The sequence below is a fragment of the Sabethes cyaneus genome, chromosome 3 (assembly GCF_943734655.1).
Source record: "Sabethes cyaneus chromosome 3, idSabCyanKW18_F2, whole genome shotgun sequence".
Classification (NCBI taxonomy): domain Eukaryota; kingdom Metazoa; phylum Arthropoda; class Insecta; order Diptera; family Culicidae; genus Sabethes; species Sabethes cyaneus.
The window spans coordinates 6962168-6988853 of NC_071355.1; the positions used below are offsets into that span (position 1 = coordinate 6962168).

The 26686-nt window shown below is 40.7% G+C and overlaps 2 protein-coding genes across 2 annotated transcripts; both read right to left on the reverse strand.

Moving 5' to 3' along the window:
* Nucleotides 1-4800: 4800 nt before the first annotated feature.
* On the reverse strand, nucleotides 4801-6804 carry LOC128743026 (torsin-like protein). Its single transcript, XM_053839533.1, has 7 exons — nucleotides 6448-6804; nucleotides 6265-6385; nucleotides 6185-6201; nucleotides 5846-5970; nucleotides 5592-5778; nucleotides 5270-5531; nucleotides 4801-5210 (listed from the first exon to the last, which is right to left on the reverse strand). The coding sequence occupies exons 1-7, from the start codon at nucleotides 6662-6664 to the stop codon at nucleotides 5108-5110; spliced, it is 1032 nt and encodes a 343-aa protein (XP_053695508.1). The 5' UTR covers nucleotides 6665-6804; the 3' UTR covers nucleotides 4801-5107.
* Nucleotides 6805-9708: 2904 nt separating this feature from the next.
* Nucleotides 9709-11893, reverse strand: LOC128744388 (uncharacterized). The gene is made up of 5 exons (XM_053841369.1): nucleotides 11868-11893; nucleotides 11252-11592; nucleotides 10286-10402; nucleotides 9995-10200; nucleotides 9709-9960 (listed from the first exon to the last, which is right to left on the reverse strand). Exons 1-5 carry the CDS (start codon nucleotides 11891-11893, stop codon nucleotides 9709-9711), a joined length of 942 nt encoding a protein of 313 aa, XP_053697344.1.
* Nucleotides 11894-26686: the final 14793 nt, after the last annotated feature.

The window sequence follows — 26686 nt, forward strand, 5'->3', positions numbered from 1 at the left end:
CTATTCTCGACCTAGGCGTTACTATTAACTCTAAATTGAGGTACGACGAGCATATAAGTAGAGTCACTGCTAAAGCATACACCGAGCTTGGTTTTATGCGACGCCATGCGTCTGGATTCACTGACGTTTATTGCCTCAAGACGCTATATTGCTCTCTCGTACGCAGCATTTTGGAGTATGCTTCCCCGGTTTGGGCTTCTGCACACGTAACACAGATCCTTGCGATTGAGCGAATTCAGAAAATAAAATTTGCGTCAGCTACCGTGGAATGATCCAGTCAATCTTCCCAGTTACATAGACCGTTGTCAACTGATTAGCCTGGATACACTCGCAGTCCGGCGCGTCAAACAGCGGCGTCTATTTATATTCGAGCTTATAACAGGCAATGTGGATTGTCCGGAACTCCTGTACCAGATAGCGTGGAATGTACCTCCTCGTCGGCTTCGGAATCCACCGGTATTGGCCATCCACAGAACAAATTATGGTGTGAATAATTGTTTTAATGTCCGCTTGCGTTCCTTTAATGATGTTTGTAATGTGTTCGATTTTACTCTGTCTAGAAATGTGTTTAGTATAAAGTGACCAGATTTTTTTTGGATGAATGCGGGACATATTGAATAGCTAATTTGCTAAATCGGTTCGGTAGTAAAGATGGGATTATTTAAAATTTGAGCACTTCATTTTGGCGATAGCGGCGTTCCCAGTGGCCGTGAATGCTAGCTTTTGGTAGCGTTGTGCCATTTGTAGACAATTCTGCTCGGTATATTTTTTTCGCAGTTTAAAGGTGACGCGGTTTCACATGCAGGAGGAGAAATGAAAGTAATTGTGTGCGGTCACCTGCAGAATGCAGCAACGTTTGCCCGGGAGCTGACGGGACCGACGGATTATCCTAAAAGAGCTGTAGTGTGAGTAATTGAGGGGTGCAAGGAAACTCTCAGGGCTGTCCGCAAGGCGCAGGCCAGACGTTGGAGTTGAACTTTCGATAGTCAACTTCGGTTGAGGGTCATTCGGAAAGACAAGGCTGATCTCAGCACCATGGATTGTGCTATGGCGAAAAAACTGAATACTGTCCGCGAATTCATCTCGAAATGGCTACAAATGTTATAGAGTAATTGGGAAGCCCAACAGAAGCCTCAAACACTACACAAGAGCTAGAATCTGGTCTCGTGGGCTGTGCGGCCGGGTGGTGACGAAATACGATACATGTGTCTGAATCGATGATGAATAAGCTTCAGCTGCAGTTCAGCATGCATGCTACAATGGACAATGGACTTCAGTTCATCTCAAAAGAGCTGAGTGCACCAAATTATCCCAGGGTTCGTCCAGTATTGAAATACTGGGGGATAATGAAGCGCAAGCTGAAGACCAGCGACATTGGTCAGATGAGGAGTTTGAGGTGCCGGGAAAACTGAACGAACTAACGACGACCAGAATCGTTCTGGTAGGCATAACCAGGACCATACCATACCTTCGTCTCCTTCAGTTAAGCTGGCAGAATTCTGCGAAATATGATGTTAGCGGGATTCCTGGAACGTGATCCTGGATAGCATGTTTTGTTAAACGTTTAATTTCAACATTCAACAATTCGTTCGAAATACAAAATAGGGATGATAGTAAAGGTGGTATAAAGACGAAACTATTTTCAACAGAGGAGCAGGAAGAGACCTATAGACTTCGGGGCAGACGCCGCACCCGTGGATGTGCGCTGTCGAGGGCGATGTACGTTCAGCTGGTTCAGCGAACTAGCGAAATTGTGTCCAAGACTGCAGCTCACACATACACATATATCACTCACACTCATTCTTACGACACATTCGTACACAAACAGAATCTCTAGAATATTCTAGAAATATCTTTTTCTATTTACGATATCACCGGTGTTCGACGATGAAAGCATGCATAAAAGAGTATCACATGGTTATTCACCCGGGATGTTCAAAACATACTTAAACGGTAAGAACGGTAAGAACCGCGTTTGGGGTGGTCCTCAATGAGGCACAATGAAATCGTACGTGATGCGATATGGACAGGGGCGGACTGGGAACCAAAGGGCCCACCGGACCTTTGAGATTAGGGGCCCCAGTTTGCAATATTCTCATGATAGTAAATTAACACAAAAAAACGACATCTACTCAAAAGACATCAGCGTTACAGGGACAGCAAATCGAATGAATATGGGCTCTATTTTGTAAGTCATGTCGTGCAACTCGACTCGACTCAGGCACTGTCGAGTGTCGAGTATCGGGTTACCAGCTTTTAGCGTGTGCGTCATATTAGCGGTTCACGGTACTTTAGTTTGGACGCATTTTTCTTCAACCCAATCATCACTACTTTGAGTTTTAGTTTGTTCAGCCACCACCACAGATGCTGTTTTATCGACAACATCCATTTCATTGGGAAAGCAGACGAACTAACTAGATTTGCTGAAGATTGTGCTTGTGTGTTGCTCCTTTCATAACGTCCTGTAACGGCATGCTGAACAGCCCACATGAGGGTCCATCACGTTGATAAAGTCCCCTGCGAGGTTAGAATGGTCATGATTTTACGGTCGATGGTATCATACGCAACTTTGAAATCAATGAAATAATTGTGCGTTGAATTCTGTATTCATGGACTTTTTGGAGGATCTGCCGCAGCGTGAATATTTGATTTGATTTCCGTGATAAATGATAGGATGTCAGTAGTTCAATATATATGAGTAACTTACTGCGTCTACATGTCAGAACAGAACAGTTCATAGTGCAGGCGATTCCTGTGCCGAGTTATAGCTATCCCTGGGATTAAACTCTTGGATTCTCCTATAAGAATCCTGCTTCTATAAGCAAGATATTCTGTGCGAATCCTCTGTAGAATTTCTACACACGATTCCAATGTGAGGAGTGCCCGAGACTCTGCGCGAATCTTTTCGGTTCGTCCTGATAGAGCTGCGGAAAAAAGAACCCACGGTCTAAAAACGCCAGTACGAAGAGCACGTGCTCACCAGTCCAGAGGAGCGGTTCGGCTGCAACGACACACGGAGTTTCTACAAAACGACCAGGTGCAAGAATTTTGCCATGCCTATGATGTGCATTGATAGTGCTGGCAACCTGCTTACTGACAAAACGACGGTAGCAGCCAGGTGGAAGAGTATTTCCAGACGCTGTTGAATAGAGAAGTAAACACGAAGATCAGCAGGTACAGGATAAGAATTTTGAGCGACGGCCAAACTGTGGAGCCATCAACACAGGAGGAGGTCAAAAGAGCAATCAGTGAGCTGAAAAACGGTAAGGTTGCTGTAAAGGATGGTATCCTGGCTGAACTTCTAAAAACGGGGAGCGAGCAGCTGTACGAAACAATTCGTCATTGTCAGTAACAGAATATGGGAGGAAAATAAATATCGGAGGAGTGGTTGATTGGCCTCATTTCTCATAATTTTAAAAACTGACATCGACTTGAGAGTATAAACTATCGAGACATTACGTTGCTCAATTTTGCCTATAAGGTGCTCTCCCTATCCTGTGTTTTAGACTGAGTCCGTTAGCTGAGTTCTTCGTCGGCAAGTATCAAGCTGGTTTTCATGAGGGTCGCTTCACGATGGATCAGATATTTCCTGTACCCTGTGTCTAGTAACTGACGAGTTCCGGGAGTACAACTTGCAGACTCATCATATTTTTATGCATTTCAAGGCGGCATACGATTCAGTCAAACGAAATGAGCTGTGACAGTTAACGCTAGGACATGGTTTTCCCACAGAACTAGTTACGTTGATTCGTGTGACGCTGGATGAGTAAAAATTATAAGTCAGAATAGCAGATAAGGCCTCACGTGCTTTTTGATTTTGCGGATGACGTCGATATCACCGAAATCAAAAGTAGAGCAGCGAAAGAAACCTTTAGGTCATTTATTGAGAAATTGGGACTTGCCATTAACACCGCCAAAACGAAGTACATGACGTGGAGATCCAAATGGTGTTGGTGTCGAAGAGGAACTGAATATATTTTGGTATGCTCGTCACATGTGACAACTATGTAAGTCGCAAAATAAAACGACTAATTGCAGCTGCGAATTGGCCTTTACGCAGGCATTTCATTTTGTAGCTGTAGTCCCGTAGCTTGCAAATTCGCATAAAACTGACGCTCTAGAGAACACTAATCCTCTCGGTGGCCCTTCACGGACATGAATCATGGACGCTAAAAGAAGCTGATCGACGAATGCTTGGGGTTTTAGCGTAAAATTTGGCAAAATTCAAAATGGAGTGTAGCGCAGACTCATGAACCACGAGCTATATTCAGAATGCAAATATGCTGTTATAATGAAAATAGCACAGTGTGGCAGTCTTAAGCCGACAGTTAAATATTTATACGTAGTCAAATAACTGCGGATGAAATACTAATTCTACTTTTAAATACTCAGAATTGAAGCTGGTTATATTTTCGGAGCTAGGACCCCAACAGCTCAACTTAAATGATTTCATGAATCGTGGGGCCCCAGCAATTGAACATTTGTGAGTCGTAGAAAGAGTTTAACTAAAAAAAAAAATTTTGGAAAATCTCATTTTGTGTAACAACGAAATTTTTACTGGGGCCCAGCGGGCATTTGCCCGGCCCGGGATATGGATCAGATTCTCAGGTAATCTCCATTCCTACAACGGGCGTCAACTAGGCGAGCTAGCTTGTTTGAAATAATTCGAAGGAAATTCATAAAATGAGTGAACACAGAATGAGGCTGAATGCCACTTAACTTGTTTACATTATAATAGGACTGTACATAGTTTAATTGAAGAGGTTTAAACCGCATTTCATGGTAAGTTTTGTTCTGGTATTTTTACAAAAATATTAGATATCGTGTTTCGTATCATCGATTGAATCCATCTGACTATCGCATTCAGGAGGAATATTGCCATTCAAGTCAAAAGCTCACACAAACTATACTTGATTTTTTATTATCGTTTGAATACCACTTTACACTTGTATTCATATCAACTTCTCTTCCATATTTTTAAAAGTAAGTGTAAACTTGTCTCGAATTTACAAAATATTTATATTACCCTTCCTCATATCCCACAGCATCAAAGTAAATCACTGGAATCAATTTCATAACCAAATGTGTTAAACGTTTCCATCTTAAACTAATTGTAACACATCGCCTCAACTTTTTTACTAATACGTTTACAGCCGCTATTCTGAAACAATCCGTCCGCATCCAAGGTGATAGTCATTTGCGCAACCTCCCTGCAAAAAAAGCGAAACAGATAATTAAATTAATCAGAGTTGTCCGCCTGTTAACATACTCGATCTTTGCTTGGGTCTTCCTTCCAGGACAAAACAATTCAAATTCTTTTTCAATGCACTGCTTTGCATGACGTTCTTCGAGCGGTAGGAACGGAATGAAGTGATCAATAACGTTGGACTGGATAAGATTACTGCTCTTTAGTGCACCGACCATATTGTAAACTGCCAACTCAATGGTGCGTTCAAAATCCACTAGCTTTGTTTTATCTCGATAACTGCCAGAATCCAGAAGCCGTTTTAGCTGCTTAGCTATCTCCGCGCCTTGTGATAGTAAATAACATTACTGTATTATATATATTTGAGTACTTTATCGCCAATTACCTGCGTTGTTAGATAGAAAAATGAAAATTGATTTAGTGTAGTCATACTCCGGGGAGGAAGTATGGTGGTCCAATAGTGCAACTAACGAATCTAGTGCCCCTTTGGGCATTTGTTGCGTTTCATCAAACACAAACAGTGAATAGGGACAAGCTCGTATCGATTGCTTAATTTCACCGATGAGTTTACTCTGCGAATAGTGATATAAAATGTCGATTAGTGTCTACTCAAAATATACAAGTATATAGAATATTTACCGTAACCATATTGGCAGGATATTTAAACCAGAAGTCAGCAGTATACTTGTGAACATATTTACTGTTAATACCTTTCTCAAATAGAGAAGATATTATGAAATCTGCTACATAATTTTTTCCTGTACCTAAAAAGGAATTGATTTTAAGCAATGAGTCGTGAGACACTTGCGATGAATAATTATAATCGGTGGTAAAATATGGACTGAAACATGCAACCTCTCTGTTTAGCAATCACTAAAAACGATACTCATACTACAGCATAAGACAAGACAAAACTGACAAAAATCCGGATATATCGGGAAGTGCTTCCACAATTTATTTACAGCCAAATTAACTTACCAGTGGTTCCGTCAAAGCTGTAAAAAAATTAAAGCTGAATGGCAATGTTTTATCACGATTTACGAATGATTCCAGCTTACCACATTACCAAAGGCTTTCTTGATCTTTCAATGTTAATAAAATGACCCCTTAGTGCGTCAATCAACGCATCTTCAACAATGTGCTGGCCGAACAAGTTCCTTTGAAGCTGTATACGCAAACCTACGACATTTAGAATTTTATTCTGTAAAACATACAATGCATAATAATAATGTGTAACTGACCTTCTACATCGTTTTTCAAGTATGGCTTCATACAACATTCTTCGAATTTGCAGTAGGTTATTTCCGCGAGGTATCCTCGTTTAAGCCAACCTAAAGCTGCGCTGCCAACTCCAAAAGAGACATACCCAATAGTGATCGGATCGAAAAACGCTCGACATGACTGCAACAAACTGGCGACCGCCAAAAGCGAAGCAATCGCGTACCTTAAATGGACCATAACTAGCTTCTATTGTTCGTGCGAAAATCTGATTAAAAGTACGCTTGAAAAACTATGACTAGCACGTTCTAGGTCACTCGAATTATTAACAATAGGATCTCATATTTCAATGATGCAAACGCTAACTTTCCGAACCGAGAGGCATCGTCGAGATCGAGACAGAGAAAAAACAATAAAATAAACAATAATATTCGTTGAATGACAGTGCCGGTACGTACACAGAAAAATAATAAAAACCATATTTGAGTAATTTTCACATAAATCATCACTTTGTTGAGGTAAATACCTAAAAAAAATTACATTAAATTTTGTAGTATAGAAACCATCCCATCGGCAGGCAAGCATCTTTTCGTCGCCAACATCTCATGTGTGCGAAAATGAAATAGCACAAAATTTTGTATTCTCTCTCTTCTTCCTCTTTTCAAACATTTTAGTCGTTTAGGTCCACTTAATGCCAAGGGCATGGTGTGTTGCTATCTCTTTCTCATGTAGGAGTGAAGAGAGCAACTTTCAAATGTTCCTCGGTAAAGGGGAATTCCCAGCAAATTTTTTGGTTCCTGTCAAAATTAACATTTTGGTACCTATGCGTGGGACATCGAAAATGTATGAATTTGACAGCCACTTCACCCCGTAGCTTAATGCAGATGCCGATTAGTATACCGTGGACCCCCGTTCGTTTGACCGTTTTTAATCTGAACACTTTTTAATTGGGTCCTAAAATTTGTGATAAAAATATGATTTTTTTAGAAGGAACGATAAAGCTTCCCATTATGACTACCAGAGTATAGTTTTTTCTTTTTTAAAAAGATGCAGAGCACTAAAAAATTAAAAAAACAAAAATATTGTAATTTATTCTCCCTTGACATTAGAGATCTTCCTTGACATAACGAAAATAACACGTTTCTGGCAACAATGATAACTTTTTCTCACTGGCAACTCTGGTTTGACATTAGAGCAGCTGATCGTTTTGACAGTTACAGCTTCGCAGTTGTCTCTTGTGCTTGTCTGCGTTTTGCTGGTCGTGAGGAAGTGGGACATCAAATTTGTACTAGTTATCGGATAAAAGTTTTGATTCGGGCAATGTATTCCAATCCATCGATTCACGGTGCTAGACTTTGTCCAAATCTAGTTTGCGCTAAGAATGACTAAACGATGTCAAACTGATGGCCAACAGTATAATCTCGGTACAATCGACCCCGCAGAACAGTATGAAAAAAAACGCCAACCGAAACTGGCACCGTATTATCAATCAGATTGGTATGTTCTGCTACTCCGATGTGAATCAGCGAACGGCAGACCAAAAATTTCTGTGCGTTTCTAACCAAACACGGTCGCATCTCGATGGCGGGTGTTGCATCCGAAAACTGCAGCCATCCGTGCTGTGACCAAGTGCAGTCACTATACGCTTATTGCTGATTTTGACAAAGGCCTTAATTAAACCGAGATGCTATAACCAATAGTTTAAACGTTGTTCATGTCATCTCTTGGCTTTATCAGATTATGCTAACTAACGAACGTCTTTCTCAAAATCCGGAAACCGGAAAATGAGCTGTAAACTCAGAAAATGTTTTAGGTCGCGATTGCCAAGCCATTTCCTGACTTTGCAACTTTTGACTTTTTGACACACTATCACATGAACGTGAAGGTAAACAAAAAGTTTTCCGTGACATTTCAAGACACACTATGGTTTCTTTTTATAATTCGTGTTGTCTAGATACCGCTTGACACAACCATGCACAACTATAGTTTGTCTATATAAGGTTGCCCAAATGTTTATTTTTTGTTCAAAATTTCACAAAATTAAAAAAAAAGGTTTTTAACGGCAGTAGCCTAAAAATATAAAATTGAATATCAAAATATGTGTTCCTAACCCTAACCTCATCGATTCAAGCTAAAAACGACATAGGGCTTTAGGACCCAATTATATTCATATAAAATATTTCGCAAATGGTGTGTAAGCTTTTAAGCAAGACACTAGCGACATCTCTCTTACTGTGCGCCAGTTGCCCAATATCCGCATTGCCAAATTTATTATATATTCTTGTCATAATCTACATATTCGAAATACTGGCAGCTCTTATGTTAGTTACTGTAGCAACCTAGCAGCGGTTGTAGCAACGGATCGATTTTGTTTATGTTATTTGTTGAATACGGCTAAACATTGAAAACAGGGAATTGAACAGCGCAATTCAATATTTTCTGTTATTTTGCCGGTATTGTGGAGTTTTTCAACATTGCATCGTTCCATTTCATCGTTACACGCAGCATGACCCCGTCGCGGTGGTACTAAAGTGAACTTTTCATCTTTAAACACCGGAAGACCTGCACCACATCAACGATATCCGCCGGTGCACCGGTTTGGCTGCGATTCATTGCTCTCGAAGGTGGTGGCTGATAAAATCGCGGCTTATTCTCAGCCTGTTTGCCAAAATTGCCAATAGCTGGTGACCGATACAGAAACACAGTTTCTCCGAAGGATTAAACAAGAATTCTACAATAGTTACTATCCAGGTTTCCACGAGCGATAATGGCGGATATTGAGCACAAGTGGGCACAATCTTTTGACATTCATTGGAGGAGCGTCGAGTTCGCCCTAACGGAGTTACTATGGATACATGCATGATTGTTTGTTGTTCGAGTGTAAAATGTAAACATTGTTCAATTTTGCAGATCAGCGATTAATAGATAAATAAAATTAATTACGACTTGTTAGCTTTAAGACACAACTCGCCGGTTAATTCGGTTAATGTTACAGCTTGGATGACAGCCATTGCTAGATTCGTTAAAATTAGACACCAACAATTATTGATTTAAGTTTTTTGTGGTCGTAAATTTTAATGTTGAAATGCAATCGGCTGCACATTAAAATCGTCTTTCAAGGTTTTCATATATTCGAGCGCTTTGAAAGCGTGATGGACCTGGTTATTGAATACAAAAAGTCGAATTTTTCGTTCAATAAGATAATATTTTTTCACTCTTGCTATCAACCAGTTGTGTGTTTATTTACATGAACTAGACTTAATTACTTTGCACAACTCGTTGTATTAATGGATGAAGTTAGGCGTAGGCTCACGAAGCCCTTCTCTAAACAAACAGATGCCGAAACTGTTGTATAGTTTGGCTTCGGTAATCACCGCTCCGACCAGCAGCCGCTGACTATCCCGAGGATCGGCAGCCGTTTCCGTTACAGCTGCATTCTTGTATAGCCAAGCCACCTCTTGGCCGCCCATAGGAACCCGTATAATAAGCTTTTGGCGACCGGTAACGACCAGAATTTGCCGCTCAATTTCTTGCAACTGTACATGGACGATGACATCGGCAAGTATCGATTAGTCCCGTCGGGATATCCGCCATAAAACCGACGGTGTCCATAAAGAGTACTTCCAGCTTGCATGGAAGCCAGCCAGCATGAGCCGTTACATCTAACGTGGCAAATAGCTGATTCCGCGGTTCGAGAGATTTTTCCTCGGTGAAGGCTTTAATCAGAGAGGTTTTACCGGCACTGGTGTAGCCCACGACAGCAACAATTGGAAAGGCTTACTACAGAATAACGGTCCATTACGGGAAGTTTAAAATGTTCTTGTAGTATCTGGTTTTGCACCAGAGACAAAGTGCCCTTACTGACAAATACACAAGTGATTAACGTTCCAGAAGTTTGCAGGTTTTGCAAACACATTTTAATTTCTTCCAGTTTCCCAACGCCAAAAAGATGCTTTTTATCTAGCGATTCCAGCGGAACTTTCAGGGCGTACCCCAAGCAACCAAAAGTTCGAATATTACTTGACACGCGAACTCGAAAGTTCATAATTAGTTCAGATTCAGTTCCGTGGAACTTTCACGCTGATTAGTAGTGTATATCAAGTATATGTGGAACTAAATGCTTTAAGAAGTGCTGCGAGTACTTCATAGATACTTCAAAGCTATTAGGATGCTATATGAAGTTCTGAAGTAACTTTAGTTGCTAACAAGTTCTGCGTGTTGCTTTTTTGTTTATATTTCTGGTGATCAAACCAGCAGAACCTGAAACTATTGGAGATTAATTTTTATTTCACTTGAATAAATTTAATCCTCGCACATTTCTAATTACAAATATAAATTAGAATGTAATGCTCTTCATTATTGTGTTGTGTAGCATATGCTGTCGGTATCTCACTACTACAGTTAATAGCCTGGTTCCAAACTTTAAGTTCTATAATTAACTCGCGCTGCATAAAGCTGCTGCAAGTTCTAAATCGAACTTTTACTTAACAACTCATTGGCAAAATTCACATCGCTTGTATACGACAAAGGTGACGCAGTGGATCGGTATAGGTTTACAACGCGGAGCACCCGGGTTCAAACCCAACAGCAGGCAAATGCAACGAATATAGAAGTTAGGTAGAAGTATAAAAATAGAACATAGAAGTGCTGCTAAATTTGATTTTTCTTAGTTTTTGACAGTTTATTTCGAAGCTGCTTAGCGTTCTATGCAGTGAACCCAAGACAGCTTGAAAGTTCGGTTAATTACTTAAAAGTGGCGCTGCTTAGCAAGTTATAGATTGATATACATAAAGCTGTTTAACCCTTGTTAGACACCATTATTCGAACTCTTGGTTACTTGGGACTCTACTGTCCATTTGGGTATCGAACGAACCAACGCTTCCGCCTCCGCAAGTTGATGTTCTGATTTGCTGGAAGACTTTTTCGGTCCCCACTTTATGTATGGTTGAATGATAAACACGTTTTGTTCATTGTGCAATCTTTTCTGCACTCGCATGGCATTGTTGGCAATGGTGTCGTAGTCGGCATCATCCAAGCTGAACTCATCTAAATCTGCTCCATCGGTCCAACCAGCGATCTCTCTGTTGGTACTCTTAAATTTCCCTTTATAGTCTTTGTATTTACTGGAATCAGTGTATTTATATCTCGTAGTAGTCACTTCAGCTGATCTGCAAAATTAAACAATGTTTACATTTTTACACTCGAACAACAAACAATCATGAATGTATCCATAGTAACTCCGTCAGGGCGAACTCGACGCTCCTCTAATAAATGTCAAAAGATTGTGCCCACTTGTGCTCAATATCCGCCATTATCGCTCGTGGAAAGCTGGATTGTTGCTAAATGTTTACCTTTATTTCAAGTTCGACAGCTTGGGTAAACAATACGTTAGTTGCTGTAGCAACTGTTAAATACAAGTTAAATGCTTTGGTGAAAATATGACGATAGCTTTGATGTGTATTGACACATATTAACAACCAAAGCTCTTTCTATTGGTGATGTGAGCGCCACGTAGCGGAGGCATTACCACATACATTCAAAATGGTGGCTGAGCTTTTACACACGTTGCGAGGCCAAGATGAATGTCTGTTCTCTGTGCTTAAACGATTCGGTAAAATTTACCGAAATCTAAACAGCTGAACTTTCGGTAAAATTTTTTATTGCACCAAACATTACTAATGATCTGTAAACGTCGATTGGCACCATCGAAATTTTTACCGAACGTTCAACTGTTTAGATTTCGGTAAAATTTTACCGAATTCGGTGCTTTTTGTTAAGTGTGCAACCGAGAATGTATTGCGGTTATTTACATAAATTTTCATTGTGTTGCGGCGGTAGTCCGCATCGTCAATCACCGCAACGAGAACAAGGAAAGGTGGCCAAATATTTTTTGGTTTATATGTGCAATTGTTACTGATGCTTTAGCAACTAAAACTACCATAAAAAACTTCTTTTAGCCTCTTACATTCAAAAATCTGTTTTATATAAATCATAAGTACAAAAATTGGTGTAAATAGTAACAAAATTTAAGAAGTACGGAATGGTGATGCAAATAATCTAAACAATAGAAATTGATCTATTTGTATGGCACCTCTGGAAAAAAGCACATCCTTCAATATTTGGCGAGCTCAGCATTGGGCGATAATGTATCGATATAACTGGTATCGACATTTGTGGACGAAATCTCGATAGAGATTTTTTCGAAATATAGTTAATTTCGGTATGCATATAAATAAATACAACAGCTCTGTAAATGTTAACACGTTATACGGAGTGTTATAAAATAAATGTAAAATGCTGATCGTCACGTGATGCGAGCAATTTTGCTGATTATGCTTTCAACTGAGTATACGTATCGATATGTGAAAAATATCGATATTCAATTAACGAAAATTCGTCAGCTTCGCTCAATACTGAATTATTTTGACAGCTTGCTATGAACTTTCCGAGAATGAAAAGATTTCTTGCAAAGCACAATATTTTGCGATGAAACGTAAACAAACAAATTTGTTGGCAAATTCCCCATAAAAAATCCCTCCTACTTTTCCCCCTATTTAGTAGGTTCGCGTAGGGTGAATCGCCCTATTTTGCTTCCTACACTGTAAAAAAACAGCACGTTCGATCCAAATGCCACCTACACTTGAAAGTCAATAATGGTGAACACTTCAATTTCACTTGTAAATCACTACAAATTCCAAATGGAATCCACATCACTTTCAAGTGCTTTGGCACTTACACACTTCAAGTGACAGTGCTTATGATTTCGATATGGCAAGGCACCGAACAATCAAATGTGTTTACACTTGAATTCGTGCTATATGCTGATGCACATAATATTCAAGTGTGAGCCACTTTGTTCGAACGTGAGTAATAATTTCGGTCAGAGTCAATCACAAACAATATGGCTGAAATGTACAAGTCTGGTATTGCTGCCTGCGGAAAGTTTAGATTTGGCTACAGATTTCTGATGAGAGGTAACTGTTGATCAATTTGTGAATATTGCTATTTATATTCTGATTTATGTTGTTTCCAGAGCATCGTGTCAGCATCGATATTTAAGGCATCAATTTTGTAGCAACATCGCTGAGTATTTATTTTCTGGTTTAAAGGTAAATTTAGTTAAGATTTAAACGTAATTTGATTTTGGTGGTATTTTAGCGACAGCCTTCGACCAAAAGGAAAATGGACTGAGGGTATTGCTATTGTCGCGATTGACACTCTGGTGCGGTAGGAGCACGGAATGCAACCACCGAGGATTCCCTACGCGATACCGTGCCGAAACTCAAAAGTCAGCTGGGAGGAGATGAAGGGACGTGCTAAAAATACCTCACACTGATGTGGTGCGGGCAATATTTCTGGTCTACGGATATTGTTTTTTAAGGTACTTTTATTGCCGTAAATTTATTACTGACTAATTTGAGTTACGTTTTAGTTTGGACACCCACAAGGTGGCCGGGAACGAACGTCGACAATTAACGAAATCATCTGGATCTAATAGCAGCAACATTCATCACATTTTTAGCTAATGCACTTCTGGCATAAACACTTGATTCCGAGGAAAAAGTAGCGTCTACTCGTTGATCGTCGTTATTATCCATCATTGCTACAATCTGTTAAAGCAATGAGTGCAATTTTTTTGCTTATTTAAAATACCCGCAACAAAAGTATAGAACCTCGAACGATTGTGTTGGGCAAAGACTCGCGGGAATCAACCGTGGTAAAATCTAAGTTTCCTGTTTTTCGGATAATTAGGGCAGCACCGAGGTAATTTTTATATTTTATTCTGCCTTTGATTATTTGTTTCCTTACTCCGATACAAAATTGTAAAGTTTATTTTATTATATTTGTATTTAGTTGCATTCTTATATACCGTGCAAGCACCATATTCAAAACAGTGCCTAATTCTGAACAGTTGCAAATTTTTCTTAAATATTGACAAAACTCTAGCTATTTAAACCATTTAAATAACAGAAAATAATCAGACGTAGTGATTAAATTGTTCAAATAGCTGGAATTTTGTTAATATTTATGAAAAATTTGCAACTGTTCAGAATTAGGCACTATTTTGAATATGGTGCTTGCACGGTATAGGTGAATAGTTTCCAAACACATCAACAACTTGTAATTAAAAAACTCGCTTTAAGCATATAATTTATTGACTCAAAATAATTTTCACGTCTAAATTACGGGAAAATCTATGTGAATATTTTCCATCCAACTTTTCCCGTGCTATTTACGTGAATTCCACGTTGTTTGCATTCGTATGCGTTCATTTACGTGGAAATCAGATAAATGTTATTGTATTATCCAATAACGTCTGAAATAACTGAAATAATAACGGAAAGTCACGTAACTCCCTGTAGAGAAATTTATGTGATTTTTCACATGGACAGGACATGTGGATTATTTTGCGTGTAGACATCAATCAATTGACTATTATCAAGAAGTTGTATAACAATTTAAAGCGACCAGGAGGGCCCAGTAAATTTGCTGCGGATTCTTGGGCATGCTTGCACGTTGTCTGTGGTGCAGATGTCTTTAAGTAGATATGCGCGCTGGGCTCACAGTAAATTAAAACCAAATCCTATCCACTTCCCAGTATTCTTCGGGATACGATACTGGGCCAACATTCCGATCGTATGATCGAATCTGGATTAGGCCCGAGTTTAGAACCGACTGTTACAGTCTGTGACAACTGGTAAAAGTCAAGTTTCGGAAATAGAACATCTAAATCTATACCTATAAAGAAGGATTTCTGTCTGTCTGTCTGTCCGTATGTTCCTTATAGAATCAAAAACTACTGAACCAATCGGCGTGAAAATTTGCATGTAGAGGTTTTTGGGGCCAGGAAAGGTTTTAGTGATGGTTAGAGACCCCTCACCCCACTAAGAGGGGGGGCTCCCATACAAATGAAATACAAATTTCTGCATAACTCGAGAACTAATCAAGCAAATAGAACAAAATTTGACATGTGGGTGTTTTTGGTGACAAGAATTTATGCTATGGTAAATTGGGACCCCTCCCCACTTTAGAAGGAAAATTATGACTCCTCTCACTTTTAAGAGGGGGGGCTTCCATACAAATGAAATACAAATTTCCTCATAACTCGAGAACTAATCAAGCAAATGGAATCAAATTTGGCATGTGGGTGTTTTTGGAGACAAATTTTTTTTCTATGATGAATTGGGACCCCTCCCCACTTTAGAAGGGGTGGCTCATATGCAAATGAAATACAAATTTCCTCATAACTCGAGAACTAATCAAGCAAATGGAACCAAATTTGGCATGTGGTTGTTTTAGGAGACAAAATTTTTTTCTATGATGAATTGGGACCCCTCCTCACTTTAGGAGGGGGGACTCTCATACAAATGAAATACAAATTTCCTCATAACTCGAGAACTAATTAATCAAATGGAACCATATTTGGCATGTGGATGTTTTTGGAGGCATGAATTTTTTCTATGATGAATTAGGACCCCTTACCTTTTTAGGATGGGAGGCTCCCATACAAATGAAACACAAATTTCTGCATAACTCGAGAACTAATGAAGCAAATGGAACAAAATTTTACATGTGGGTGTTTTTGGAGACAAGAATTTTTTCTATCGTGAATTGAAACCTCTCCCTACTTTAGGAGGGGGTCTCCCATACACATGAAATACAAATTTGCTCATAACTCGAGAATTAATTAATCAAATGGAACCATATTTAGCATGTGGGTGTTTTTGGAGGCATGTATTTTTTCTATGATGAATTAGGACCCCTCTCCCTTTTTAGGAGGGATGGACTCCCATCCAAATGAAATACAAATTTCCTCATAGGTTTATTTATTTTATTTATTTTTACTGACCTCTATTCAGGGCTTCGACCGATCCTTGTTTTCTACCGCAGTCACACCAACGCGCATTCAAGTTCACACCGTCCGTTTAGAGGTGGAATACGAACGCTATGTATAACACAACTGGCAGTTTGCTCAGTCAAACGCCGATCGCACGCAGCAGAACGACCGCGCTCTAAAATTTGTTGACATTTTTGTTTCGATCAAGTTGCCTTTACCGTTTGGAGCAGCGAATGACTGCAAAACAGTCAAATGATTGGCAATCACCACGCTAACGAAAGCAACCGCACAATCGTATGATTCAATACTACAAAAAAACAACCACTACATGTGCATGGAAGAAGTCGGTCGGACTCCGTCCAATACAAACGAATATTTTGCTTGCGTCGGACCGACGTCCGGGTGACAAACTATTACTGTGAGCAGCCGATTTGGAGACAAAAAGAGAAACGAAAAAATACGTCACCGTATGCTTCCAGTCAGTTTGCAGTTTATATTCTCAAAGCGCAAAGCAAAACGGGAGATCGACTGGTTGCTTTTGCTGAGATGCCGCATGAATTGTAAGACGGCAGCAGCGCAAGCGGGAGATTGACTGGATTCAAAAAACAGTCAAATGATCGTTCAAAAAGCGGAGTTTGAATGCGGAAAGTTCGCATTCACGGCAGTCACATTCAACTTGCGATCCCTTTTCAAGCCCTGCCTCTATTACTTTCCTTCAGTTGGGTCAACCCTGCGAAATGGTACTTTCTACGAAAAGATTTTCTGTGAAATGGTACATCCCGCGTAAGGTTTTTCGCGAAATGGTATCCAGCGAAACTCTATATTCCGCGTTATGGTCAACCGAGAATTGGTGTTCCGCAAAATGGTATTCGGCGAAATGGTTTGTAATGATGGCGAATATTTAAATGCTATCCCCTTTATTTTATCATTTTATTTAATGGGGGGAGTTGTTTTCTGCTTTACTGTGAGGAAAATTTGTATATTAAAATACCCATGAACTCCCCAGAAACTTGCAAAACTCGAGATTGTGACAAAGGTTATCCGAGATTCACGATTTATGTACAACACAGTTTAATTTGTGGCAAACGAAGTTTGTCGGGTCGGCTAGTATCTATATATTTATATCTAAATTTGGCTTTGCCTGCCCACCTTTGATGGTCTTCTATATCTATTTATGAGTATTTGTTGATTCGTGGACTTTAAGACATGATTTTAAGACTTACTTACTTACTTACTTATGTGTCCATGTCCGCCTGTCCGGCAGAACAAAGGGATGAAATCAGAGATCTCCACTGCTGACGGTTACCCGCCATGGCTTTTACCTGTCGCCAGGACAGGTTCTCGTCTACAACCCGGATGTCGTTGGCTAAGCTCCGTCGCCATGAGCCTCTGGGTCTGCCTCTTCTACGCTGTCCTTGTGGATTCCAGTCGAGTGCTGCTCTGTAAATCTCGTTCGCTCCTTTCCTCAAGGTGTGTCCGATCCACTTCCACCTACGTTCACGAATTTCTGTGGCTATCGGTCGTTGATGACACCGACGATGGAGTTCCTCATTGGATATCCAATTATCAGGCCACCAGGCACGAATAATGTATCGCAGGCACCGGTTAATGAATACCTGCAGTTTTTGCGTTGTCTCCGCTGAGACGCACCACGTTTCGCAGGCATACAGCAGTACGGATTTAACGTTTGAATTAAAGATTCGGGTTTTCGTACGTAGAGTGATCTGGTTTGAGCGCCAAATGTTTCGCAGACCTGCAAAGGCACCCCTGGCCTTCCTGATCCGTGTGGCTATATCAGTCTTGGTACCACCATCGGGCGTTGTTTGGCTACCAAGATATTGAAAGGCGTCTACCTGCTCAACTTGTTGTCCCGCTACTGTGAAGTTGGTAGAATTGTCAGTGTTCACTACCATAGACTTAGTTTTCGCTACATTGACTGTGAGACCTGCTGCCTGAGAGCTCTCAGAGAGGTCGTCTAACTTGCTCTGCATATCGTTTCGGCGTTGTGCGAGCAAGACAATGTCGTCGGCTAGGTCGAGGTCATTTAGCTGCTCCATCGTTAGAGGATTCCAAGGCAATCCTCGATTTGGTCTACTGTCAATTGCTCCAACTAATATCTCATCCATAACGATGAGAAACAGAAGCGGTGATAAAATGCAGCCCTGTCTCACGCCAGCAGTAACCCTTATGGGGTCGGACAAGACGCCGTCGTGCAAAACCGTACCGTACTGAGCCTCGATGAGATGGACTAGCTTATCTGGAACTCCTCTACGCCTAAGTGGGCCCCAGATGTTTTCGTGATTGAGTCGGTCGAACGCCTTTTCGAAGTCAACGAACACCAGCAGAAGAGTCCTGGAATTCGTTGATCTGCTCCAATATAATGCGGAGCGTTGTGATATGGTCTACACATGATCGGCCAGCACGGAATCCAGCTTGCTGCCGCCGGAGAGTAGCGTCGATCTTCTCCTGGATCCGGTTGAGGATTACCTTACAGAGTACTTTGAGAGTAATACAGAGCAACGTGATGCCATGCCAGTTACCGCATTCCGTTAGGTCTCCTTTCTTAGGGACTTTGACCAATATGCCCTGCATCCAGTCCACCGGAAAAGTTGCGGTTTCCCAAATATTGCTGAAAAGCTGATGCATCATCTGGGCTGACAAAGATGGGTCAGCTTTGAGCATTTCGGCTGAAATACGATCTATCCCTGGCGCTCTATTGGATTTCATACTCTTGATGGCTGCTACAATTTCATCCAGCGATGGCGCCTCCGAGATCACGCGATTTATTCGACGAACTGTAGGCGTCATACGCTGCTGGTTTTGTTGGTCTCTGACATTTGAAACTCGGAGGAGTTGTTCAAAATGTTCAGTCCATCGCTTAAGCTGTTCTGTTCGGTCAGTCGATAGCTGACCAGCTCTGTCGTTCAGCGGCATCTTTGTATTCATCCTGGCACCACTAAGGCGGTGAGAAATATCGTACAACAAACGGATATCACCATTGGCAGCGGCGGTTTCTCCTTGTTCGGCTAGGGAGTTAGTCCAGGCTCTCTTGTCCCGCCTACAAGCACGTTTAACAGCCCTCTCCAGTTCGGCGTACCGTTGACGGGCAGCTGTCTTAGCCAATCTGGTCCGCGCTCGCTCAATGCCGGCTTTCGCCTCTCTCCGCTCGTCGATCTTCCTCCAAGTTTCATCCGAGATCCACTCCCTCCGCCCGCTGTGCGCTTTGCCGAGGGTTTCATCACTGGTCGTGAACTCCGGCAACTCCGGCAACGGCAACTCCGAGGCTCGAGATTCGAGTTGTTCGACAAAGGCCCTTTTCACCTCAGGATTCTCCAATCGGCGGACGTCGTAGCGGCATCCAACTTTTTCCTCCCGTCGTTGGACACGTGCGACGCGCAGACGTATCTCAGCGATAACAAGATGATGGTCGGATGCAATGTCAGCGCTGCGTTTGTTGCGTACATCAAGAAGGCTCCTTCTCCATTTCCGGCTGATGCAGATGTGGTCGATTTGGTTTTCTGTTCGTCCGTCGCGGGAAACCCACGTGACTTTATGTACTGGTCTATGGGGGAAGAGCGATCCACCAATGACCATGTCGTTATTACCACAGAATTCTGTAAACAGCTCTCCGTTTTCGCTCATCTCTCCTAGGCCATGGCGTCCCATGACGCGTTCAAGGTCCGCGTTGTTTGAGCCAATCTTCGCGTTGAAGTCGCCCATGTGAATTTGGATGTCCCCCTTCGGGATTTTCTCAACCACGCTGTTCAGCTGGCTGTAAAAACTCTCTTTCTCCTGCAGGTCGGCAGCATCTGTTGGCGCATAGCATTGGATTGCTGTAAGGTTCCTAACCCGTGTTCTGAATCTGGCAACGATTATTCGCTCATTTATCGGTTCCCACTTCATCAGGCCGCATGTGCCCCTGGGCTCAGTAGGAATCCAAGTCCTCTTTCTCGAGTAGCATTTTCACCTCGTATGCCAGAGTAGAGCAAGACTTGCCCGGATGATGTCCTGTGTTCGCCAGTACCCGGCCAGCGGACCTCGCTCAGCCCCAGGATTTCAAGCTTCAGGCGGCTAGCTTCCCTTGCTAGTTGAGCCAGCTTGCCCTGCTGGGCAAGGGTCAGTATATACCATGTTCCGATTTGTGTCCGTGTTTTCATGCTAAAGGTCGTTGCCAATAATCCAGAGAGATGATTTCTTGTTTCATTTTCAGTAACTTTTTTATGTTCTGGTACAGTAGGCTGTTAACCTAAGGTCCTTATCCCGCTGATGGGGCTGCCATCTTAATGTGGGCGGGAGCCACTGTGCCCCCTTTCCTGTTAGCATACGACAACCGAAGTTGCGTATCCCAGCCGGCACCTCGTGGAGGTAGGAATAGGAGGTGATGAACAGAGGTTATGGAATGCACATGTTCACCCTTTGCCAGCCATGATTTTAAGACATCATGTTCAATTTTGAACAAATATAGTTCTATTCTTAAAAACTCTGAGCTGCTATTAGTCAGGGTGAACGTTGGAAGATGATATACTTTGTTTGCGTGTCCATGATATTTTTTATAGAGTTTGTATAGAGTATGTGACTGGCGCGATTACGACAAGTATAACTTTGAAATATATTAATGCATGTACAGCAATACCTCGATATGAAGCAATCTCGATTTAAAGCAACTTCGACACAACGTAACGTAACTCAATATAACAAAACTTTTACATCGATATAACGTAGATTTTTGAAAGGTTTGAAATCTATACCTATAAAAATAGATTTCTGTCTGTCCGTATGTTCCATATAGACTCAGAAACTACTGAACCGATCGCCGTGAAAATTTGCATGTAGGAGTTTTGGGGCCTTGAAATATTATTATGATAGTTAGAGTCCCTAAGGGGGAGGGGGGGTAGGGGTCCCATACAAACGAAATACAAATCTCTGTATAACTCGAGAACTAATTTAGCAAATGGAACCAAATTTGGCATGTGGGGGTTTTTGGAGACAGGAATTTTTCTATGACGAATTATGACTTCTCTCCCCTTTAAGAAGGGGCTACCATATAAATGAAATACAAATTTCCTCATAACTCGAGAATTAATCAAGCAAATGGAATCAAATTTGGCATGCGGGGGTTTTGGAGGCAGGATTTTTTCCTATGTTGAATTATAGGACCCCTACATTTAAGAAGGGAGATCCAATATAAATAAAATACAAATTTTATCATACCTCGAGAAATATTCAAGCAAATGGAACCAAATTTGGCATGTAGGGGTTCTAGGAGGCAGGAATTTCTTCTATGGTGTACTAAGACCCCTTCAGTGCACTAGTAGCCAACGCCGCTGGCGGATGGTTGTCTCCGGACATCTCGTTTTATTTTACTGCGTGAAGAAGCCAGTCCCGTTAGTAAGCGGACTACCCTAACGACGATCACGAACATTGGTGGGGATTTTGGAGGCATAAATTTATTTTATGATGGTTTGAGACCCCTTACCTCTGTGGTAGGGGAATAAGGACTCATGCTGTCTTGTGTCTTGTGAACAACCCCTCAGATTTTTTAAAATGCTTGTGGAGATGCAGAAGTTTTCCTGGTCTTTAGTACTATTGAACTTCCCATCCCACCAGAACCCGCGTCCAGACATGGTCGGCTTCGGTTTTGATCAGCATGCAAGGATCGGATAAGGCTGCACAATGGGGAATTGCGTACTGATGTCCCAAGCACGCTTTTTCCAACAATCATTTTGCTATTTTCATCAGTTCTGGTCGATAACGGAGTAAAAACTATCCTATTTTTATGCTTATGCTTAATCCACAATCATTCGTTTATTGTTACGGGCAAAGAAACAACATTAATTTTATTGAAAGATTACTCAAAATAATCTCCATCGAAAAATCGTTAACTAGAAATAAGAATTTTAAATAATAATTATGAAACAAGTTTGTAGACTAGTTTTATCTATTTTTTATATGTTCAGATTTTTAAAACTTAAGATGATTTTAAGCTTTTAATTTGTAGGTATGGCAAAAAAAAGGAAATTTTTATAAAGTATAAGAAATCAACCGAAAGTTTCAAATCTACTCCACTAGTATCGGACGCCACCACTAAACCTGATCCTCAAGTAGATGAACTGGCTAATCAATTGGAGCAGATTAAGTTAAAGAGACAAAACCAATCTAACTGAACAGCCTGCCAACGATATTACATTTTGTACATCATTACATCGCGTGAATAATAATCCTGCCGACGTACATCAAGTAGTAAACGCTATAGAATGCCTGTCTGATAAGTGAGCATTCCAAATTTAGTAACGAAAGCAGCGTATCTTCGGCATCGTAGACATCTCTCCTGGTATACTGGAAACTTTCGTTGTCATCGCTCGCAGATAAAATTCGTAAAATTTCGGCTCATCACCATCTTCTGCAACTGCAATCGATGGCCACTGGAAATACTTTAGTCGATAGCAGCAGGGCCTCAAATCAGAGTCCGTCAAAAAATAAGTTGTGCAGTGTAGTTTCGAATATTATAGTCCCTAGAGGACCAAATTCGCAGTTTGGATAGTCTTGTCCAGAAACTTCCGGTTTAACCAAACTAGTGATTATACTCAAGAAACTAAAGAAGCCTGGTGCCTAGATAAACATGGCTAACGTGCGGCATTTCTATTGTTTTCTCCAGCTTTCCCATTTCAAGCACACATATCAATACTACCGGCAGCAACTGCACCATTAAGAAAGTCCTATAACTTCCCGGAAAGCGCGCCATCAGTCAAATATTCACGTCATCGAAAGGCAAGAATCTTATTCCGGGCGGCAAGAGATTATACTTTAGCCTGCCAGTGGCAGTATATCAGAATGGTGCGAGAATTTCAAGCATAGCCACCCGTTCTTGTTTTAACCCGACACACACTATCTGTATTTCAACTTTCCAAGTTATGGAGCATCCCGAAGTATCGTATGATTACAGTTTCAACTTGACGTAAATCTAGAAAGATAACCTAGACCTAAGCTTTGAACAGCACGAGTTCCGAGCTGGACGACTGAAGTAGGAACAAGGCACTTCAACCCCGTGGTGAAAACCTACTCGAATTCGCTCAGCAGGTGAGATTAAGTTGCAACTAAATTGTTTTGATGTAAAGTAATTTGACTTTTAATTTTTTATTACTAGGTTATGAAGGAGCACAGCAACTGTAAATCTATGCTCTAGGTATGAGTCGTCGAAAAGAAAGAAATCGGGAGTTTCTCACTGGAACTTTATGCTTTCATTGCATTCAATTGAGTTTATATATAACATTTTTGTGACTTTGTTCGATTTTAACTTTCGTAAAGTTAATGGGTATGTATAATAAACGGATATATTAAATTTATAAATGTAAAACTATGCTTAATTCATACGAAAGAAACGCACCCCTTTTTGCCTAAAGTAGGCCTCATATTACAGCATCTGATTCTAATATGCAAAGTCATATCAAATCCAATATGAAATTCATTCAAATTTCATTCAACAAAACATTTAACATCTCATATGATACGATTGAAAAACAAATGTTAGGCACTTTGATTTTCAAATGGATGACACGTTAAACCCGAGTATCCTTCTTGAAGATGTCTGATGTAGCACTTTGATTTTCAAATGGATGACACGTTAAAACCGAGTATCCTTCTTGAAGATATCTGGTGTAGCACACTACTTCACTTTCAAGTGTATTCCATTTGAATCTGATATGGTGTATCTTATAGCACAGATCTAAGTGGAATCCACTTCACTTAAACGTGTTGATTTTTTACAGTGTACGGATCGGCCGATTTTTGCAACATTTACCAGCCTACGCTTATTGGAGTTTTACAGGGGAATATACCGATTCTCAGGTATACAAAATCGATCGACTAGAACCGACTAAGTTGGTTGTTTAGTAGGGTGATGAATTAGAGCCGACCTACGGAACCATACGAAATCGGCTGGTTAATCGGGAGATAAAATTTATCCATACAGACGAAATACGTGGATTGATTGGTGCATGCAATTGGGCTCCCTACTAATACTGACCAAATCGGGGGAGGAATTGGAAGACGAAATAAGTAAATCAAACTAAATAGGCGAATGAATCGAGGCAGAAAGTTATGCAACCTACGGATCTAGACGAAATAGGTGGATTAATAGATGTATTCAATTGGGCTCCATACTAAAATCGATCAAATCGGAGGAGGAATCGGATGACGAAGTAAGTAAATCAAACTAAATAGGCGGATGAATTGAGGCACAATGTTATGCAACCTACGCAACCCGACGAAATAGGTGGAATAATAGGTGTATGCAATTGAGGTCCCTACCAAATCGGAGGAGGAATCGGATGACGAAATAAGTAAATCAAACTTGATAGGCGGATTAATCGATGCAAAAAATTTTGCATCCTACGGAATTAAACGAAATAGGTTGATTAATCGAGATATAAAATTGATCAACACAGACGAAATAGGCGGATTAATAGGTGCATAATATTGTGCATCCAGCACTAAATTGGACTTCCGAAAAAACGGCAAACGATTTTTCTTTCATACCGTACATTAATCCTAGTGTATTAGGAAGTAGTGCGTTGTATAGCGCGTCTCATTTGCTATACAGCGCACTACTTCCGACATTAGGTTTAATGTGCGGTAAGGAAGAAAAATCGTTTGTCGTTTTTTCGGAAGTCTAATTTAGTGCTGATGGATACACAATATTATGCACCTATTAATCCACCTATTTCGTCTGTGTTGATCAATTTTATATCCCGATTAATCAACCCATTTCGTTCAGAACTAGTCGATCGGAAATCACACTCTCGTTGTTCTTTTATCTTTTATTTAAAAAATTATTACAGAAGTCTCTGCTCTCTCAGTCCCTGCTTTCTTGCCACTGCGATTCCGTTCAAGCCGTATCTCCTCGTGTAATGGCTTTAGCAGGTAGATTTTTCTTTATCCTGAAACTCAGATCTTTATTATTGCTTCACTGTTAAAATTTGTAATTGTAATACCTTATGGCTCCTCGGCCACTTCAGTAGCAACAAAACTTTTACCAGTTCGGGCGCCATATGAAGAACGCCCACAGGATAATTTTCAATATCCAAATGAAAGCCATCGACTTGATTGGTTTTCACTGAAATCAATGAACTATGTTATATATAATTCTAGAATTTATTGCACATCCGAAACATACTTCCCAAAATTTCCGCTGCATCTCTGCTCACAAGAACCTCCTTTTCTAAGTAGACTGTAAGCGCAACTAGGAAAATTACCCGCTGGGTAAGAAAGTGCCAGTGATCGTTGTATCGGTAATACTGCCCTACCGGAATTAGAGCAGCTAAACCTGGGTTAGACCCAGGTTCGGCAGCTGCTTCCTTGATAAGTTTGCAATCTGTGTTTTATCCTTTGCTATGCAATGGCCTCCGATTGTCAACTGCAAATAAAGCATAATTCAAACCGCTCGTACCTACGAAAACACTTTGTTAAAATTGTTGACTAAATAATTACACTCGAACACTGTAAAATTACCAACTATTGATGCAAACTCCACAAACATCATCCCGTAGCGCCATTTTCTCGATACTCAGATTTGTCAACAGGTATATACAGGTATTTCTATACAGGCTCAATCGATTTTTCGACCGATTTAATAGAGACCCTACGATAACAGATTAAATTCGCCAATAAATCGGGTTACGGGTTGGGTGACGAAAACCGATCCCGTTTAATGATTGATCTTGGTGCACTTAATTGACAAACTAATCCTTGCAATCTAAACCGACTCTTTCACCGATTTAATCGATACCCTATGAAAACAGATTAAATTCATCAATAAATTGGGTGGCGGGTCGGGAGACGAAAACCGACCCCGTTTGATGATTGATCGATGCACTTAATTGACAAACTAATCCTTGCAAACTAAACCGACTCTTTGACCGATTTAATTGATACCCTACGAAAACAGATTAAATTCACCAATAAATTGGGTGGCGAGTCGGGCGACGAAAACCGACCCCGTTTGATGATTGATCGGTGCACTTAATTGACAAACTAATCCTTGCAATCTAAACCGACTCTTTCACCGATTTAATCGATACCCTATGAAAACAGATTAAATTCATCAATAAATTGGGTGGCGGGTCGGGCGACGAAAACCGACCCCGTTTGATGATTGATCGATGCACTTAATTGACAAACTAATCCTTGCAAACTAAACCGACTCTTTGACCGATTTAATTGATACCCTACGAAAACAGATTAAATTCGCCAATAAGTCGGGTGACGAAATGAACCTACCTACGAAACCCAACGATGTAGGTTGATTAGTAGGTTGATGTCTTAGGCACCCTATTTTGTCGGTAGACGCGTAAAATGCCATCTGTCAAACTTTTTATGGGGTTACAAAAAAAAAAATATTGCTCGTTCAAATATAAAACGTTATTCGT

Coding starts and splice junctions, on each gene's coding strand:
- LOC128743026 (XM_053839533.1), bottom strand. CDS start 6,664: ATGGTCCATTTAAGGTACGCGATTGCTTCGCTTTTGGCGGTCGCCAGT. Junction 6,386..6,447: donor CTTGAAAAACGATGTAGAAG/GTCAGTTACACA, acceptor TAAATGTCGTAG/GTTTGCGTATACAGCTTCAA. Junction 5,532..5,591: donor TTTTCTATCTAACAACGCAG/GTAATTGGCGAT, acceptor TACTATCACAAG/GCGCGGAGATAGCTAAGCAG.
- LOC128744388 (XM_053841369.1), bottom strand. CDS start 11,893: ATGTGTCAATACACATCAAAGCTATC. Junction 10,403..11,251: donor AGAGTCCCAAGTAACCAAGA/GTTCGAATAATG, acceptor ACGCCCTGAAAG/TTCCGCTGGAATCGCTAGAT. Junction 10,201..10,285: donor AATCACTTGTGTATTTGTCA/GTAAGGGCACTT, acceptor TTCTGTAGTAAG/CCTTTCCAATTGTTGCTGTC.